The sequence below is a fragment of the Phaseolus vulgaris genome, chromosome 3 (assembly GCF_000499845.2).
Source record: "Phaseolus vulgaris cultivar G19833 chromosome 3, P. vulgaris v2.0, whole genome shotgun sequence".
Taxonomy (NCBI): domain Eukaryota; kingdom Viridiplantae; phylum Streptophyta; class Magnoliopsida; order Fabales; family Fabaceae; genus Phaseolus; species Phaseolus vulgaris.
Genome location: NC_023757.2, coordinates 30,576,444 through 30,593,632, shown reverse-complemented (window position 1 = coordinate 30,593,632; position 17,189 = coordinate 30,576,444). Strand labels below are relative to the sequence as shown.

At 35.5% G+C, this 17,189-nt stretch overlaps 3 protein-coding genes across 3 annotated transcripts; 1 reads left to right on the top strand and 2 right to left on the bottom strand.

Annotated features, from left to right (window-relative positions):
- Positions 1–389: 389 nt before the first annotated feature.
- LOC137807074 (uncharacterized) lies at positions 390–1,221 on the bottom strand. Its single transcript, XM_068607522.1, has one exon. It carries the CDS (start codon positions 1,043–1,045, stop codon positions 578–580), a length of 468 nt encoding a protein of 155 aa, XP_068463623.1. The 5' UTR covers positions 1,046–1,221; the 3' UTR covers positions 390–577.
- Positions 1,222–2,868: 1,647 nt separating this feature from the next.
- On the bottom strand, positions 2,869–7,257 carry LOC137807073 (pto-interacting protein 1-like). Its single transcript, XM_068607521.1, has 8 exons — positions 6,913–7,257; positions 5,444–5,536; positions 4,808–5,055; positions 4,553–4,679; positions 4,196–4,469; positions 3,781–3,913; positions 3,582–3,668; positions 2,869–3,345 (listed from the first exon to the last, which is right to left on the bottom strand). Exons 2-8 carry the CDS (start codon positions 5,523–5,525, stop codon positions 3,214–3,216), a joined length of 1,083 nt encoding a protein of 360 aa, XP_068463622.1. The 5' UTR covers positions 5,526–5,536; positions 6,913–7,257; the 3' UTR covers positions 2,869–3,213.
- A 3,821-nt stretch (positions 7,258–11,078) lies between these two features.
- On the top strand, positions 11,079–11,798 carry LOC137805536 (uncharacterized). The gene has a single exon (XM_068605480.1). The coding sequence runs from the start codon at positions 11,079–11,081 to the stop codon at positions 11,796–11,798; it is 720 nt and encodes a 239-aa protein (XP_068461581.1).
- Positions 11,799–17,189: the final 5,391 nt, after the last annotated feature.

Below are 17,189 nucleotides of genomic sequence, written 5' to 3'. Positions count from 1 at the left end.
GAGTCAATTAACAATTTGTCTAGATGGTAAAATAAGAACCTTAGATTGTTAATAAAGTGCATGTGCATTCTAAATTATAATATATATCAAGACATCAAATTATTTTATCCATATGATTTAGTTTAGAGTTTGGATTTCGTAATGAGATAAGACACTCTAGAGAATTTAAGCATCTTATTTTAATCAACTTAAACACATTTTTTCATTTATTGTCAGCAATCAAATTACAAAAATAAAACACATCATATTCGATACAAAAACTTGAATTCTTATTTACACAAACAACTACACTTGGAAAGGCCCTCTGATTCAAGTTATTAAGGAATGTATGCATAGTAAAAGCCAATAGCATCTATAGCAGAAGTATAAAGGAATTTTACACTGTAATCTGATAACAAACAAACAGTTATGTATAATATAATCAATGATTCTTATATTAATTATCTTAAAGTTGATACCAACAATAATTTCTCACTAGTTCATAGTGTAAAAATTGCATAGAAATTAAACCAGTAAAATTTTCTTAAATACTCTGGTTGCTCATTATTCATTATGAAGACCTCACTGGAATGATGTATCAGTCTTTAATCTCTTTATCCTGCAACAGCAGGTGCTTTTCCTTTTCCTCTGGGGTCATGAATGCGATGATAGGGAAGGACTTTCCTATTCCCAGAGGGGTCTTAAAGAGTATCTTCTTCCCCTTAGGATCTTCAATGCTCATCTCAGATATTGGCACCCACAGCAGCATCTGCTTGCTCTTAATGCCTGTCATTTTCTTCATCCTAGACTTCTCCACATAGCCAGTGACCTCCACAGCATAACTCACCCTCGTGTTGGTTCCCTCAAACAAATGCTCATAAGGGGCCTTCTGTTTCATCCACACGAACCCACTTTCTCTAACTCTCCCACACTCCACCAAGTCTTGCAAGGGAAGAACACCCTTTGGAAAACCCAACTCTTCCAAGAGCTCTATGGAGTGCCGATAACACTCTTCAGAACCATACACTATCTCTGCCCCTTCACGCTCCTTTACCACATCACCCATCGCAGCAATTAATTGCAAGTCTTCAAGCTAAACCAATGTGATGATAATTGAAGGCATAGCTTGCCATTTTATAACAACAAGAGACTACAGAAAGTTGACCTGTCTTGAATCCAGTGGTTCAACCGTTTGCTTCTGCAACTTTTTATTTATGGCTTTTAGTTTTGTTTACCTACATTAGCTTGGTTAGATTAAGGTTCAATTATAACTTATGCTAAACTATGATAACCATTTGTTTCATAATAACTTTTGTAGACATGTAAGAGTGATTTGCTTTATTAACATAAACAAGGATCAAACCATGTCAAACTACTGAAATAAGTAGGTGGATTTTGGTAGAGATAGGTGAAACTATGAATTAGTTTTCATGCCTGACTTGTGGTGGGGTTAGGTATGGACTTTTCAGTGTGAACAAAGTTAGAGTCTTCTAATATGCATTTTGAATAACACAATTTTGAAGATGGCAGCAATGCAGGCAACCTATTTTTTAACTAGGAGCATATGTGTGATTGTGACAGTTTCAGTTTGAATCATAGAACAGAACATGGTTAAATGATTATAATACTGTAGATTGTTCAATTGAAACACAGGAGAGTGAACAAGTAAAAATGTCTCTCGAAGAGATGCAGGTTTTTCTATTTATTTTACATTCCTAATTTCTTTTCGATTTTCCATTTTTAAATCAACCATGGGTTTGAATCAGTGAATAAGAATATGAAGTAGCATTTATTTTGAAATCAGAATCACAAGTTTTATCATTTTTTATCCAAGTTGGGTTCGATTTTGTTTTAAAAAAGACAGAGACGTTTGGTCTAAAGGAAGATAAACTTTGTTCAAACATTAACCAAATGTTTTCAATGATGCAATTATGGAGGTAATCCAAAAGATAGATTCCTTAAAAATAATACGGTTGTAAGAAAGGACTGAGTTCATGAAATTTGAACATCCATTCTTTCCATAATCTTTTATTAATTTAAAAATATGTAAAACTGAATGTCTTAATTATGAAATAATAAAAGATTAAGATAATTATGCGTAAATGAGAAATAATGATGGAATGGGGACCATTTAATAAAAACTTAGTTTTATTGAATTAAAGAGAAGAGGTATTTTGATTTATAAAAGGTAAACAAATAAATTAATAACCTTTTTCGTTCTACTATGATTTGTTTTAAACATTCTCTTATATTCTCAATTTTATCATCATCTCAAAAAAATAGTTTATAAACTTCTATTAACCTAAAGCTAGTAATATTATTCTATTACTCATTTAAAAGGAAAATTTATTATTAAATCGTTTTATGAAAATAAGAACAAATTAATGACATTTAAAATATTTTCCTAATATGTTTTAGACAAGGAAAATTTATTCTTAATTCGTTTAAAAAAAGTAAGACCAAAATTAATGACATTTAAAATATTTTACTAATATGTTTTAAACAAATAATCTAGCTAAAAGCCCAAAACTAAAAAGAGAAAGAATAGTTGATGAACCGAAGTATGGACAATATAAGTACACGGATAATTTAATTTTAATTTTGAGAAAGTTTTTGCTCAATGGTATAAATGAAACCAGAAAAAAAAAAATCAGTACTATTATTGATGGAAAGGAACTTATCTAAAAGTAAATCTATGGTGTATTAAATAGAAAGGAACTTATCTAAAAGTAAATATATGGTGTATTAAATAGAAAGGAACTTATCTAAAAGTAAATCTATGGTGTATTAAATAGAAAGGAACTTATCTAAACGTAAATCTATGGCGTATTAAATTCTGTCAAACACCTTATTCAATATAAAACTTAATAACATCAAAAAGGAAAAAAATGAAGAAATGTAAGTTAAAGATTGCAATTCAACCAGACATCATGTGTTGTCCATGAAAGGTATATGGTAATATACATTCACTTTTACATGACTTGTCGAAAAGGAAATCCAAACAAAAATTAAAAAAAAAGTATTCAAAAGCCATAAACTTAAGTATCTATGATAGGCTCCTGTCACCTACATCACTATTTATATAGCATCGGTTAGTTGAGCCACAAATATAATAATGGTACTTTAATGCTGTATGCCACAAAACGAGTAAATTACTGACAACTGTCACAAGGACAATTGGTGAATGAAATCTGCAATCTGCAATCTGAAAGAAGGAATGAATGATTTTAGAATTTACATGTTTGGTGATTCCTTTGAGGGAGTAGAACGAGTATTCAGTAGAGGCTGTAAAGCTTTCACTATAATGCTCATGTTTGGCCGAAACTCAGCTTCATATTGTACACACAATGCAGCAACAGCAGCCATCTGTTGCAAAATATGAAAAGCAACATTTTAGATGACATGAAACACCATTCACATATTTTCTATCATCAAATAATTGTGTAGTTGGATGGACAAAAGATTCAGAGTGGCATATATTTCTTCTTTTAAGCTTTGTTGAGAATAGAATAAAAGGTTTGCAAGCAAAATGTGCAAAAGCAAGTGTTCTGTTTAACTAAAAGACAACACTCTATTTCAAAGAATATAATCTAGTTAGTTACCTTTGCAACGGACTTTGAAGGGTACTCTCCCTTTAGTCTAACATCAACACACTGCTTCACCTTATCTTCACTAAGCTTTGGTGTTGCCTGATAAAACCCAACGAACAAGAATCACAAAATGTGCAAAATCCAAAATTTGAAAGGAGAAGAAAACACAACAGTAATATTAACAGAACACAGAACAAGTAAATATTGGTACCCAGGTGACAAGGCTTTGCTGTCCTCGGGGTAGTGTATGATCAACCGGTTTGCGCCCGGTTAAGAGTTCCAGCAGTATAACTCCAAAGCTATAAACATCACTTTTTGAAGTGAGTTGTCCCGTCATTGCATATCTGCCATAAGAAAAGTACAAACCCAATAAGTTCTAAAAAGCCATAATTTTAAAAAGTAAAGAGAGACCATAAGCCAAATTATAATTAACCATAAAGTGGATTGAAGTTCATTACATTCACTGTCCACAGATCAGTTTTTAAGTTTACTCAATTATGATTTTCATGTTCTTATGATCTACTTTTCCATCTTCTAACTAAAGCAGAAGTTATTTTATTTTAACAGTGTGTGAAGAAGTAAGCATGCTCTCAAACAAGTAGATTAGGCTTCTAGGAATAACTTACTCAGGAGCATGATAACCAAAAGTCCCAAGAACACGGGTAGAATGAAGACGTGCTGCTGCATCAGGGGCTTGATTTGACAAATCAAAATCAGCAATCTTTGCAACATCATCGTCAAAAAGAAGTATGTTACTAGACTTAATATAACGATGGATTATATGAATCTCTGCCTTTTCATTAAGATATTCAAGTCCCCTGGCTGCTCCAACAGCAATTTTAACTCTCTGAGCCCACGAGAGTAATGCACCAGGTTGTGCACCCTTGACACCTTTTCGTCCTATACACACCAGTTATCATTAAATTGTATATAAAAATGAAGACATCAATAAGGGATAATAATACATTACAAGTATGGCTTACCGTGTAGAATATCATGAAGGGATCCTTTAGGAGCATACTCATAGGAAAGGGCACGAAAAGAACCATCAACAGAATAGTTAACAAGCTCAACAACATTTTCATGTCTTAGCCTTGATACTATGGAGACCTATACAAGTTAGGAGCCAAAAGTACTGAATAAAAATATAGTTGCTGCTATGTAGAATGTGATGCAATGATGTCTTACTATCAAATTTTATCATTGGAAAATTCACAACTACAACAATTGATCCAAACCTGAGAAAGAAATTCTTGTTCTGGCTGATTACTGGAATCTAGCTTTTTGATTACCACTGCACGCCCAGTTTTCAATGTAGCTTGATATACTTTCCCATATGCACCCTCACCAATGAAAGATTTTGAGCCAAAGCTATCTGTTAAAGACTTCAATTCGTCTACTGTAATAGAAGGGACAGCAATAGGTTGAAAATTTATTGGCCGAGGAGCAGTCACTGCATTATGTCTGCCATGATAACTTGCGTTCCCTGCATTGTACTCACAGAATTAAAGCCAAACAAAAGTGGTACTAAAATAAAAGCAGATTTATTAAAGTGCAAACAGAAATACATATAAACAATTAATACAATCACTTAAACTACAGACTCGGTAGAGCGATGTAAAGTTAGGACAGGCTATTTTTGGAAGATCCAAATTTAGAAGGTGCCACTCGGGAATGGCACAAAATTAAATATAACACTTGAAATGCCAATGAGAAGCAAGTTCAAACAGCTGTTGTATGAGAATTTGAACAGACAGTATACTCAAAGCATGAACCCTTGCGTTTCAAATCATGACTTGCATGAAAGTCAATGTAACATACCATTCTAAACAGAAAATTTAAAGAAGGAAAAAATACTGGAAATAGCGGATTACCAGTGGGAGTGTTTTGCATGAAAGGTCCTCTGTCAGAAATTGCCACACTGTCATCTCCTTTGCAGAAGCCAAAGCAACCCATGATCCTGAATTCTGGAGGTAAGTTTCAAATTGAACAGTTAAGTTACTGCAAGAGTATCAATAAGACTAGGCACATATTATCAATACCAACTCCCCCTTCCCCTAAGGATAGACAACACCACACGGTGCTAGCGTATATACGATGTCTTAAGTGTATCAGATAGCAACCATTTTTATTGCGCATACTTCTTGGAGAATTTTGAAGTTCTCACATGGTGGAATCGCCTTTTCGGCTATTCCGATAAACTAAATTTTGATCAAATATCATTTCCTTTTTGGACAGAAACTTAATGACCAAACATTCATTGTTCTAACTAGGAACACGAACATAAATTGCACCATTAAAATACTTCAGACAAAACAAGGAAATATAATTTAGACATGAACCAATGAGCCATTTGAAAGTAAATTTGCAGCAACATGATAAAATAAAATGAAATAAAAGAAAAATACTCAGTCTCTTTCAAAACCAGAAAGGGAAATGACGAGAAAACTAGCCCCTCTAGACTACAAAAAGGTTATTTCGTTTCACATGGACATTTAAAAGATACACACCATGAAAGAAACACATTCCTATTTAATCTGTTGATGCATGACAACAACAAATGACATGCAATTAGTCAAAGTGCAAACAGGAGCACCGACAAACGAATCAAAATTCAGAACAATCACTAACCATCCCACCAATCAAAACCAACAGCGGCACATTATATCATTCCCAGTAAATAAATGTGGTGAAAACAAATTTCACTTTCAGAAAACGGAAAGAAAGAAGAAAAAAATTCACCAAAAGTTAAGGTTACAGTTGCATCCTATTACCTTCGAACTTGTGGAAGCAAAAAGTATAAAATTTCTTATTTATACTTATACCTCTATACTATCAACACATCACCTGTAAGTGTAAATCCCAAAAAGATAATTGGCCAGACAGAAAAACAAACATGCAGAACTACCTTAAACATGTTCCCCCACCCCCCCAAAAAAACAGTTAAGAATAATAATAATACTAACAACAACCGCAACAACTATTTTAAAGACCATTAACCCAACAACCACAACAACTACTTTAAAGACAATTAACCCCACACAGCGATAATCATGCGAAAAATCAAACCGATTAAAGAGAATTCTGGGTTTAATATATACACTGTCACCTCCTTCTTACAGAGAGACTCTGCAATCTCACCGTTAAAGAAGGGACAGAGTTGAACCCCAAAAAAAAGAATTAAAAAAGAAAACTTCCCAGTTTCGATGTTCGTGCGTGTACATGAGAAGAAAAGGGTAACCAGCAAAACGAGTAGAAAAACAAAAAAAAAGAGTGTATGAAGTAGTCAAAGAGAGGAAAAACCCGAAACAGGAATCGGCCCTATGAAAGAGAAGAATCATACCTTTCGGAATTCAAAGCGAAGACGGTGTGTGTGGTTACAGCTTTTGTATTGTTTGGAACAGAAAATGGATGATGAAGAGGTTTGAAGATGAAGAAGAAGAGGTTTGAAGACGAAGAAGAAGAAATGTTTTGTTAAGTTATGTTCGGTTTGTGCTTGTGCTTGGAAGAGCGACCTTGACTTCACCGAGAGACATCTTATGAACATCACCAAACGTTATTTATGTACATTTATTATTACTACTACTACCGCTGCGTTTGCCAAGTCAACACTCAAAAGCCCGTTTCCAGAACCGCTGATACTTTCCTTTTTTTTATTCCCACTTTTCCATAGTTTTCCCTATTCGCCATTCTCCGTTAAAATTAGTCAAGTCAACAAAACAAAGGACGTTCGATTAAGTTTGTTTCATTAAATAATTACTTTTTTTTGTGTTTTCTTATAATTAATTAAAATTATAAACTATTTAAATATCTTTTCATAAAATCAATTATTTTATTTTCAAAAAAGCTATTTTTATTATATATATTTTTTAAAATTTCTAAATATTAATTATCAAATAATTTCTTCCGGAATCACTTTTTCTTAGTTTTACATGACACATAAGATTACTTAAAAAAAAATCTTTGTTACCTCAGACTAGCCAAAAGTAAAAAATACGGCGTATAATTAAAAAACTTTAATTTACAATATAGTGCAATAAATGTTTTTCTAATTGAAAAAATAAATGGTTGCATTAAACTCATCCCTATCCTTCTAAATCAGCAAGTAAGCAATGCTTTATGATTCTGCCACGTGGCGGACATGCAGAATCTGCCACTGTTACTCGTGCAGTGAATCTGCAAGAGTTATTTTGATAATAATGATAAAAAATTAACTAAAATGATCATATGAATATAATATATTAAAAAATAATAAAGTTATTGTAATATATAAATTTAAATGTTCATTAAATTTGGGTGAAGTTAAAGATTAGTGTAAAAAGAGTTAAGGTTTAAAGCAAAAATGGATAAAGAAAGGATAGTGGTGGCATTGTGTGAAGCTGGAATTGCATCTGTGAGGTTGGATTTGGCTGGCTTCTCAATTTATCTGGTTGGCATCTTTCTTCAACATTCCATCTACTTTTTCTCATTCTATAAACTTAAAAGGTCAATTTCAGACTCAGAAAAATGTTTGAATAGATGAAATAGTTAAATATTTTTTTAAATCTCGTCTCAAATTTTAGAATTTCTAAATATTTATTGTAATAAAATTATTAAAATGAATTTTTATCAATTTATTTTATATAATAAATAAATTTTCAATGTAAATTAAAATATTAAAATATTTTACTTTGATTTATAGTTAACACGGATATTATATTACTAATATTTTTTAATATATATTAAAAATATAAAATTAAAATTAAAACCAGAAATTAAATTTTATATTATAATATAAAAAAAATATTTAATTTAATTTGAAATTGTTGGATGCATATATGAATAAGAATCCAAAAGTAGGAAACTTGAGTCAAAATAAAAAATCAATGTTGAGATCGAGTCAACCAATTACTGCGCTTTCAAACTCTTCCAGGAAACTTCCAATCCCACCTTTCTTAAAATCTCGATAACTTCACTCAAATCAAAATTATTTAATTCAATTACTTGAATTTTCACTTCTACCTCCTCATTATGTAAAAATATCAAATTCAAAGGGAATATCTTTCTTACTAGTTAAATTTTTAAAGATTAATCTCATGTTTTAATAATGAAAAATAAAAAAATAAAAAAATATATATATATATAAATAAATGATAACTAATTATATTTTTCTATTTTCCTTCCAAACTAGAGAAGAATAAAGTACAATAAATAACGTGGTCAACAAAAATGCACATTTGGTTTGAAGGGTGAGACCTAAAAGTTGAAGGCTTACATTTTGAATTAACACACTTTTTATTACATACTTGAAGAAAAAGAAACCGTCTTTAATGGCTGAGTGGAGTGGGGCGAAGGAGGAACAGGAAAATCGGAGAAGACAGGCGGAGCATCTTCATCAACAGTCGACAAAGCCTTGTACAACCTTCTTCTTTTCAAACCTTCCAGAAAATCATGGTGAATTAGAAATGTTCAGACTGTTTCAGAAATGGGCCAGGGTCAAAGAAGTGTTCATTTCTAAACGTTTGAATAGATGGGGTAGAAGGTTTGGCTTTGTAAGGTTTTTTTAGGTGGGAAATGTTCCAAGCCTGGAGAGGGAGCTAGACAACTGCTTCATCGGAAACATGAAACTTCATGTTAATGTACCAAGGTACAGGAGGGAAAGGTTTGTGAATAAGGGAAATGCTCCTTGCTTGGAGGAGAAGAGTAGAAGTGGTGGGTTTCCCTCTCGAAACTATCAGAGGAAGAACAAGGAGGTGTGGATGGTAAAAAGAGGGAAAGAAGTTATCAGGAGTGGAGTACGAAAGGATGCTAATGGTTATGTTTTAGGTAAGCAAACCTATGCTGATGTAGTAAGAAGCCCACTTCGTGCCCAGTGGAAAGGGCCTTCTTTTACGACTAAGGCGAACATCTTGCCGTGGATGAAGAACAGCATGGTTGGTCGTATGAAGGCAGAGTGGGAACATGAGACTTTGCAGGAAGAATGTATTAAGGGAGGGATGAGCATGATCATAATTCGCTTTTTGGGAGATAATCTTGTCTTACTGACCTCTAAGTCTATCGAGAAAATAGAGGACATTGTGAAATCTAGTAAAGAATGGTTCGACTATTTTTTTGAAGACATCAAGCCTTGGTCAGAATCTCTTGTGGTCAGCTACAAACGGGTGTGGGTTAAATGCTATGGGTTGCCGATTCACTTATGGAACAAGGAGTGTTTCTCAAAAATGGTAGAGGATGTAGCAACGCTGGTGGAGGTGGATGAAGCCTCTTTATCATGGAATAGGTTGGAGTATGCGCGGTTTCAAGTAAGAATGTTGAAATCGAGTAAGGTAGAGCTGTCCAAAGGTTTTCAGATTAATGGATGTTTGTATAATATTACATTGGTGGAGGAAGCGAACTATTATGATGGAGTTAAGTCCAGATGCAACTGTGATCTTAGTCTTGGAGGGTCATCGGGTAGTGTTTCATCCTTTGAAACTTTTGTGGAAGATTCTCTCTGTTCTGCAAAACTGAGTAATGAAAGGGGAGGGGACGGAGAAGGTAGCAGAGGGTGGCCGAAGGAAAACATAAGGGAAGAGAAGGGGTGGTCTATGAATAAGACAAAAATGGATCTAGAAAAGGAAGGTGCAGAAGATCTTGTGTCAGGTCAGGGAAAGTCTGATTTTCCTTCAAAAAAAGAGGTGAGTCTGGGGGAGGGGGGGGGGGGGGCAGAGGAGGGGACAGCAGCGTCTGCTCTTTAGCATGTCAATGTGGCGTGTGGGGCTATACAAAGCCCCTTGGTAGACTTAGTAAAAGAGGTGGAGTCGTTTGACTCTTTTAATGAAAGCCCAATGCTATCTGAGGCCCACTTACAGGTTATTGGAACTAAGGCCCATGTGGACACCTACGCTGGGCGTGTATCACTTTCAGGAAAATCTTTTGAAGGCGTTTGTGCAACGAGTGTTGACGGAGGACAACCAACGACGTCGGAGAGCCCGTGGGTGGAGCATCCATTAAAACATTTGTCCTTGAATGTTAGTAAAGGGGGTGCCTGTTCATCAAATCGAGTAAAGAATTCTCTTTCTAAATCGAATAGCTGCCGGAAGAATTCGATCAATGAAGGGTACCAGGGAGATTTGGGGAAGAAGACGGGCGACGTTCATAATGGCGAGGAGGAACATATAGAGGTGGACGATCGTCAAACCCCAGATAGGGTGCGTCACATACGTGCGCTATGGGAGCAAGGGGCCGAACAATCCAGCGGCGGTGTCGTTCAAAAGGGGGCACATGATCGTTACATTCTGGGAACAAATACCCAATCAGGTCACGTTCATTATCCTATGCATTGTCTGATTCTGAAATTGTTGAATGTAATAACCGAATTAGGAAAGAAGTTGTTGAATCCAAATCAGTTAGATTATGGGGTTTAGCCAAAAGGTTAGGTACGACATGCCCATGGGGAGATGATATGATGCTACAAGAAGTGGAGGTGATGGAGGATAGGGATAGACAAGTTTTGAGTAAGATGAAGAAGGGCATGAAATCAGGTTGTCTATGATTGTTATCAATTTAAACATCAAAGGGCTAGGAGGAGGGGTAAAAGCTAAATATCTTAAGCATATTATTTACAAGGAGAGTGCCGAGTTTGTATGTTTGCAGGAGACAAAAGTTATGAATTTCTCTGATTCTAAATGCTTTGCTTTATGGGGGGATAATAACATTGGTTGGGTACTTAATGAAGGAGAAAATGGGGCAGGAGGTATTCTTTCTATGTGGAATAAAGAAGTGTTTGAGTATAGGTCTCATGTTAAAGGAAGAGGTTTCATAGTTGTACCTGGGATTTATGTTAAAATGAATTGCTTATGTGTTATTGTGAATGTGTATGCTGCTTGCTCGAATAGTGATAAAGCTGTCATGTGGGATGCTCTGTCAACCATTAAAAGTTATAGTCAGAATGAGGTGTGGTGTTGTTGCGGGGATTTTAATGCGGTTAGGATTATGGAGGAAAGGAAAGGTGTTAGAGGGTTGTCCAGCCAAAAGAAGGAGATTAAAGACTTCAATAAGTTCATTGATAGGAATGTGTTGGTGGAGTTACCTCTTGTAGGCAAAAAGTTCACCTGGTACAAGGCAGATGGGTCTGCCAAAAGCAGATTAGACAGATTTTTAGTATCATTGGAATGGTTACAAAGGTGGCCTACGAGTAAGCAATATGTACTGGAGAGGGAAGTCTCCGATCACTGCGCCATAGTGGCCAAATCGTGGGCTAAAGATTGAGGTCCTAAACCGTTCAAATCTATTGACGCTTGGCTTTTGGAACCTAGTTTTAAGGACTTGGTGAAAGGTAAGCGGAATACTTATGAGGTACAGGGAAACAAAATGTCAAGGCTCAAAGATAAATTGAAGTTGCTGAAAACCGACATCAAGGAGTGGAACAAGAGTGTTTTCGGAAATATTGAGGAGTGCAAGCGCAAAATCATGATGGAAATTGAGAACCTCAATGTCAAGGATGCTGAATGTGATTTACTGGAAGGGGAAAAATTGAGAAGATTGGAGTTACTAAGTCAACAGAAGATCTTAGATAAAAAGATGGAATCTATAAATAGGCAGAAAGCTAGATCTACTTGGTTTAAGCATGGGGATTTAAATTCCAAGTATTATCACTTTATTATTAGGTGGAAGAAGCTTAGGAATGAAGTTAAAGGTGTTGAAATAGATAATCAGTGGTGCGAAGAACCAGAAGCGGTGCGTAGAGAAGCGAAATGTGTGTTTGAACAGAGGTTCAAGGCCACACCTGATTATGGTGTTAGGCTTGGTCTTGTGGACTTCAAGACTCTTCCAGAGGCCATTAGTCTGAAAATGGTAGAGGATTTCTCCGAGGAGGAGGTCAGGGCTGCAGTGTGGTTGTGTGAGGGTTCGAAAAGTCCTGGCCCAGATGGCTATAATTTTAATTTCATCAAGAGTAATTGGGAGATTCTAAAGGAGGATATCTTGGAAGCTGTGTACTTGTTTCAAGATTCTGGGAGCTTCTCAAAGGGCTGCAATGCGTCATTTATTGCTCTTATCCCTAAAATGAAGAATCTCGTCTTGGTTGAGCACTTCAGACCTATATCTCTAGTGGGAGCTCTTTACAAGATAATCACTAAGGTGTTGTCGTGTCGTATAAAGGAAGTCTTGCATCTGGTTATAGATGATGTTCAATCAGCTTTCTTGGAAGATAGGGGTATGCTAGACAGTGTCATGATGGCTAATGAGGTGATTGAAGAGGTTCGAAGAAATCGGAAGAGTGGGGTGTGCCTGAAGGTAGATTTTGAAAAGGCCTATGACTCGGTTAGGTGGACTTTTCTGTTGGACATGTTACAAAGAATGGGGTTTCATAGCAAGTGGATAAAATGGGTGAAAGGATGTCTGGAGACGGCTACGGTGTCAGTCCTGGTCAATGGTAGCCCAACAGAGGAGTTCAGACCTACAAGGGGGTTGAGGCAAGGAGATCCTCTGGCGCTGTTTCTTTTTCTTATTGTAGCAGAAGGGCTGGCGGGTCTAGTTCGCAAAGCTGTAAAGGAGGATCTGTTAAGAGGTATCAAGGTGGGAAGAGCTCAGGTGGACTGCTGCTTACTACAATTTGTAGATGATACCCTGTTCATGTGTGAAGACTCCTTTTCCAATGTCTTTACAATTAAGGCAATTCTCAGGGTTTTTGGGCTTGCTTCTGGGCTCAAAGTTAACTTTCATAAATCAAAGATAGCAGGGTTAAAGGTAGATCGAAGCAATCTTGAGCTATATGCGAAAACCCTCAATTGCGATATCATGCAAATACCTTTTATCTATCTGGGAATACAGGTTGGTGGTAATCCAAGGAGGGTGCAGTTTTGGGAACCGGTGGTGGAGAAAGTTAAAGCCAGACTTAGTGCGTGGAAAGGGAAATGTCTATCGTTTGCCGGTAGGTTATGTTTGATTAAGTCGGTTTTAACTTCTAAACCCCTGTTTTATCTATCTTTTTATAAAGCGCCAAAGTCAGCCTGTGATAAGATTTCTAGTATTCAGAGGAGGTTTCTTTGGGCGTGGGGCAAGGATAGTAAATATATAGCCTGGGTTCGGTGGGAAAATGTATGCAAATCAAAGAAGGAAGGGGGGTTGGGGGTTAAGGATATACAAAATTTCAATCGGGCTTTGTTAGCAAAATGGAAGTGGAGGATGATGAGTGAAGAAAAAGGGAAATGGAAAGAGATCTTGGTATCTAAGTACGGTAATGGTACGACAAGTTCTCAAGGCTGTGGTAAGAATCATTCATGGTGGTGGAGTGATCTTCGTAAGGTTTGTGAAGAAGGAGAAGGTGAGGGTTGGTTCCGTAACCATGTCTCATGGAAAGTGGGAAAGGGGGATAAAATCATGTTTTGGGAAGATACATGGTTGGACAATAATAAGCTTAAAGCTTTGTTTCCTAGATTGTACACCATATCCTTAGAGTAAGGAAAATTGGTGGGAGAGGTAGGCTCGTGGGGGGAGTTAGGCTGGTCTTGGAGGTTAGGGTGGAGAATGTCTAGTTTTGAGTGGGAAAATTCTGTAAAGGAAGAAATGATGAACCTCATTACAAGGAAGACTTTGAACAAAGATTCTGAGGATACTATTGAATGGAGTGGGGATCCCAAAGGTGTTTTCTCTGTCAAATCTGCATACCTTACTTTGTGTAATTATTCCAATGGCAGCTTGCATAATGTTTTTTCGTTGTTGTGGCAAGTCAAAGCGGTACCCAAAGATTTATGTACGGCATGGAGGGCTCTAATTGGGAGGTTACCAACGTATGATAATCTCACCAGGAGAGGTATAGTTGTCAATTCCCCTCTGTGTGTTTTTTGTAGGGTAGCTGATGAATCAGTTCAACATATTTTTATGACGTGTCTGGTTGCACAACGGATATGGGGTCTTTGTCTAAGGTGGATGGGTATTGTGTCTGTTCAGCATAAGGATCTCTTAATTCATTTTGAGAGCTTCCATTTAATTCACTTAAATAATAAGCAGAATCAAGTCTGGAAGGGGCTCTGGGTGGCAATCATTAGAAGCATATGGGATCAGAGAAATTTAACTGTGTTCAAACAAGGGATACCGGATGCTGAAGAAGTATTCCATTCAGCTCAATTGGCCACGTGGTTATACTTGAAGTTTGGTGCGGGTTCGTTTACCTTTTCCTACTCAGATTGGATTCTTAATCCAAGCATTTGTCTGCAAAGCTGCTGATATGAAGGTGGTGTGTTAGCTGAATGGTTGGCAGGTGCGGTGGAAAGGATGTCAAAAGTTACAGGGTTCAGGTTTAAAGAGAAGTAGGGGGAAGCAGGGTGGATTATGAGCTATTCTTGTGTTGCTGCAGTAAAGGAATTGGTAATTCTTGCTGGAGTAATTTTTTGCTTGCAGTTTTTCCGGTGGACGTGAGGATAGGAAATAAGGTGCCACTGGTTCATAGTAGGAGCTGGCTCAAGGTGCTGCAACAAGGTTGTTTTGGTGCGAGGTGGATTCCAGGAACTCTGTTGCAGTAGTTGGGGTGACAAGCCGTGTGGAGGTGTAGATGGGAGCGTGAAGAAGCTGATCTGTGATAGACAATGCTCGTTGGCCGTCCAGATTTATCCATATCAAGGGGCATACAAGAAACTTGTGCTGGAGGTAGCATATAAAGACACGTAACAAAAGAGGCTAGGTGGTCAAGATTTGGGTTTCTCTGAAGATGTGGTTAAATAGGTAATGTGGGGTCGTCTGAAGTAGATAGGAAAGTAAAGCTAGGATCTGTTTGTTATGCTACATCACTAGAATGTATAATTACCCTTATCTTGAACTACTTGGTTTTTGTATATGGGTTGGGGTACCCCTAAAGTACCCCTTTTATTCTATTTTATTCTTTACTGATAAAAAAAACACATTTTTTTTTTCACTACTATAGTTTCTTTATTATAATATAAAAACATATTTTGGATGGTCCGTTACAATTTTAAATTTTACAATCTATTTTTTTATGTATTCATAATAATTTTTGGATTATATATTTCGAAATATATTTTTAAATTTAAAATATATTCAATCTCAAATGTATTCTTAAATTATATAATTTAAAATGTATTTTTAATTTTTAACTTACACAATCTAAATATTTTTTGACATTATACAATCAAAAATATTCCAGATATATAGATAATGTAAAATGTTCTTATAATTATGGAATTACGGGAAGAAATCGTGAAGTTTAACTAAAGAATAATAAGTCTATCAAGTGATTCTATTTCTATTTTCCTTTTTTATTTTTGCACCCTTATTTTTATAGTTCATTTATTATATATTGTCTATACTGTTAACTAATTATAAATAATGTTAAGTATAATATTTTAACATTATTAACTAGTTATAGTAAAAGTCAACATCTAATTTATGATATTTGACCCGATAAGATAAACTCTACGTTAGTGTATAAACTATTATATACGTGTAGTATATTTAAAAAACTAATTGAAAAAAAAATAAGGGATGCCAGATAGAGAAAATGGGTTCAAAAGGAATATGGCAATTACTTCCTGCACCACACACCCAATTTCAGTATGAAAAGACGAAAATACCCTTAAATAAAAAGGAATAATACATTCCGAATCCTTTTTTTAAATATGTTTTCATAACAAATTTTTGTATTATGAATTTTTTTATCCGAAATGGGATTTTAAATTTTGTTTCCAAATATTCATTTCTGGAACACAATAATCTCTTCTAGATCTATTTTTCTGGAATGTATTATTTCTAATTTCAGATTTTCATTTCTAGAATAAGAACAAATTTGAAAGTTTAAAATTTAAAACTATGTAGGTTGCAAGTTAAAAAATTGGATGTTGAGAAAATTTGCTAAGAAATTTTCCAACACAATGTTATAATGTGTTTCGAGCTAAAGACACACTTCTATTATGTCTTTTAAGATTTTTGTATTTATTTTTTAATTATGAAGGCTATTAGATGTTGAGGCTTCGACAAATTGGGCCTTCATATGCCTAAAAAGGTTGATTCATCTAGCAATTGTATTTGTGAAAGTACCGATATGCCTTTAACGAATATGAAATTAGATTAATTTATTTCTGCACCCAATCCCACATCCAACAGCTTCAGCTACTTCAACTTCGTTTTGCCATTTTCGCACCCAACACCGTCGCACTAGCGTTTGCATCCTCGCACCAGCGTTGGCATTTCTCCGGCAACGGAGGCTTGACTGGAAGGAAGGCACCGGAGAAGACAAGGTCAGTATGTGTGTGCATTGCATTGCGTTGCAAATATTTGTAGGCGGAAGTCATTTTTGACTTTTGGATATTTTTGTGCGGAATGGAGTTGTGTGTTGCGGATATGTTCATTCGAAAGTGTCTAAATGACTTTCGAATATTTGTATGCGGAAGGTAGTCGTGGTGGGTTGCGGTTGTCTTCATCTGGAAGGGTGTGAATGCATTTCGTGTAATTGTGTGCGGAATATAGTTGTGCTTATGTTCATTAATGTGCCTACTATGTGTGTCCTTAAAATTTGTGTTATATGGTATATTTTATTTGTTCTTTTATAGTATCTTTGTTCCATTCTAATTTTTGATTGAATGTTATTTTTCTGAATAGTAAGATGGTGAGGACTAGAGGTGGAAGACTTTTTAATTCAGACTGTGT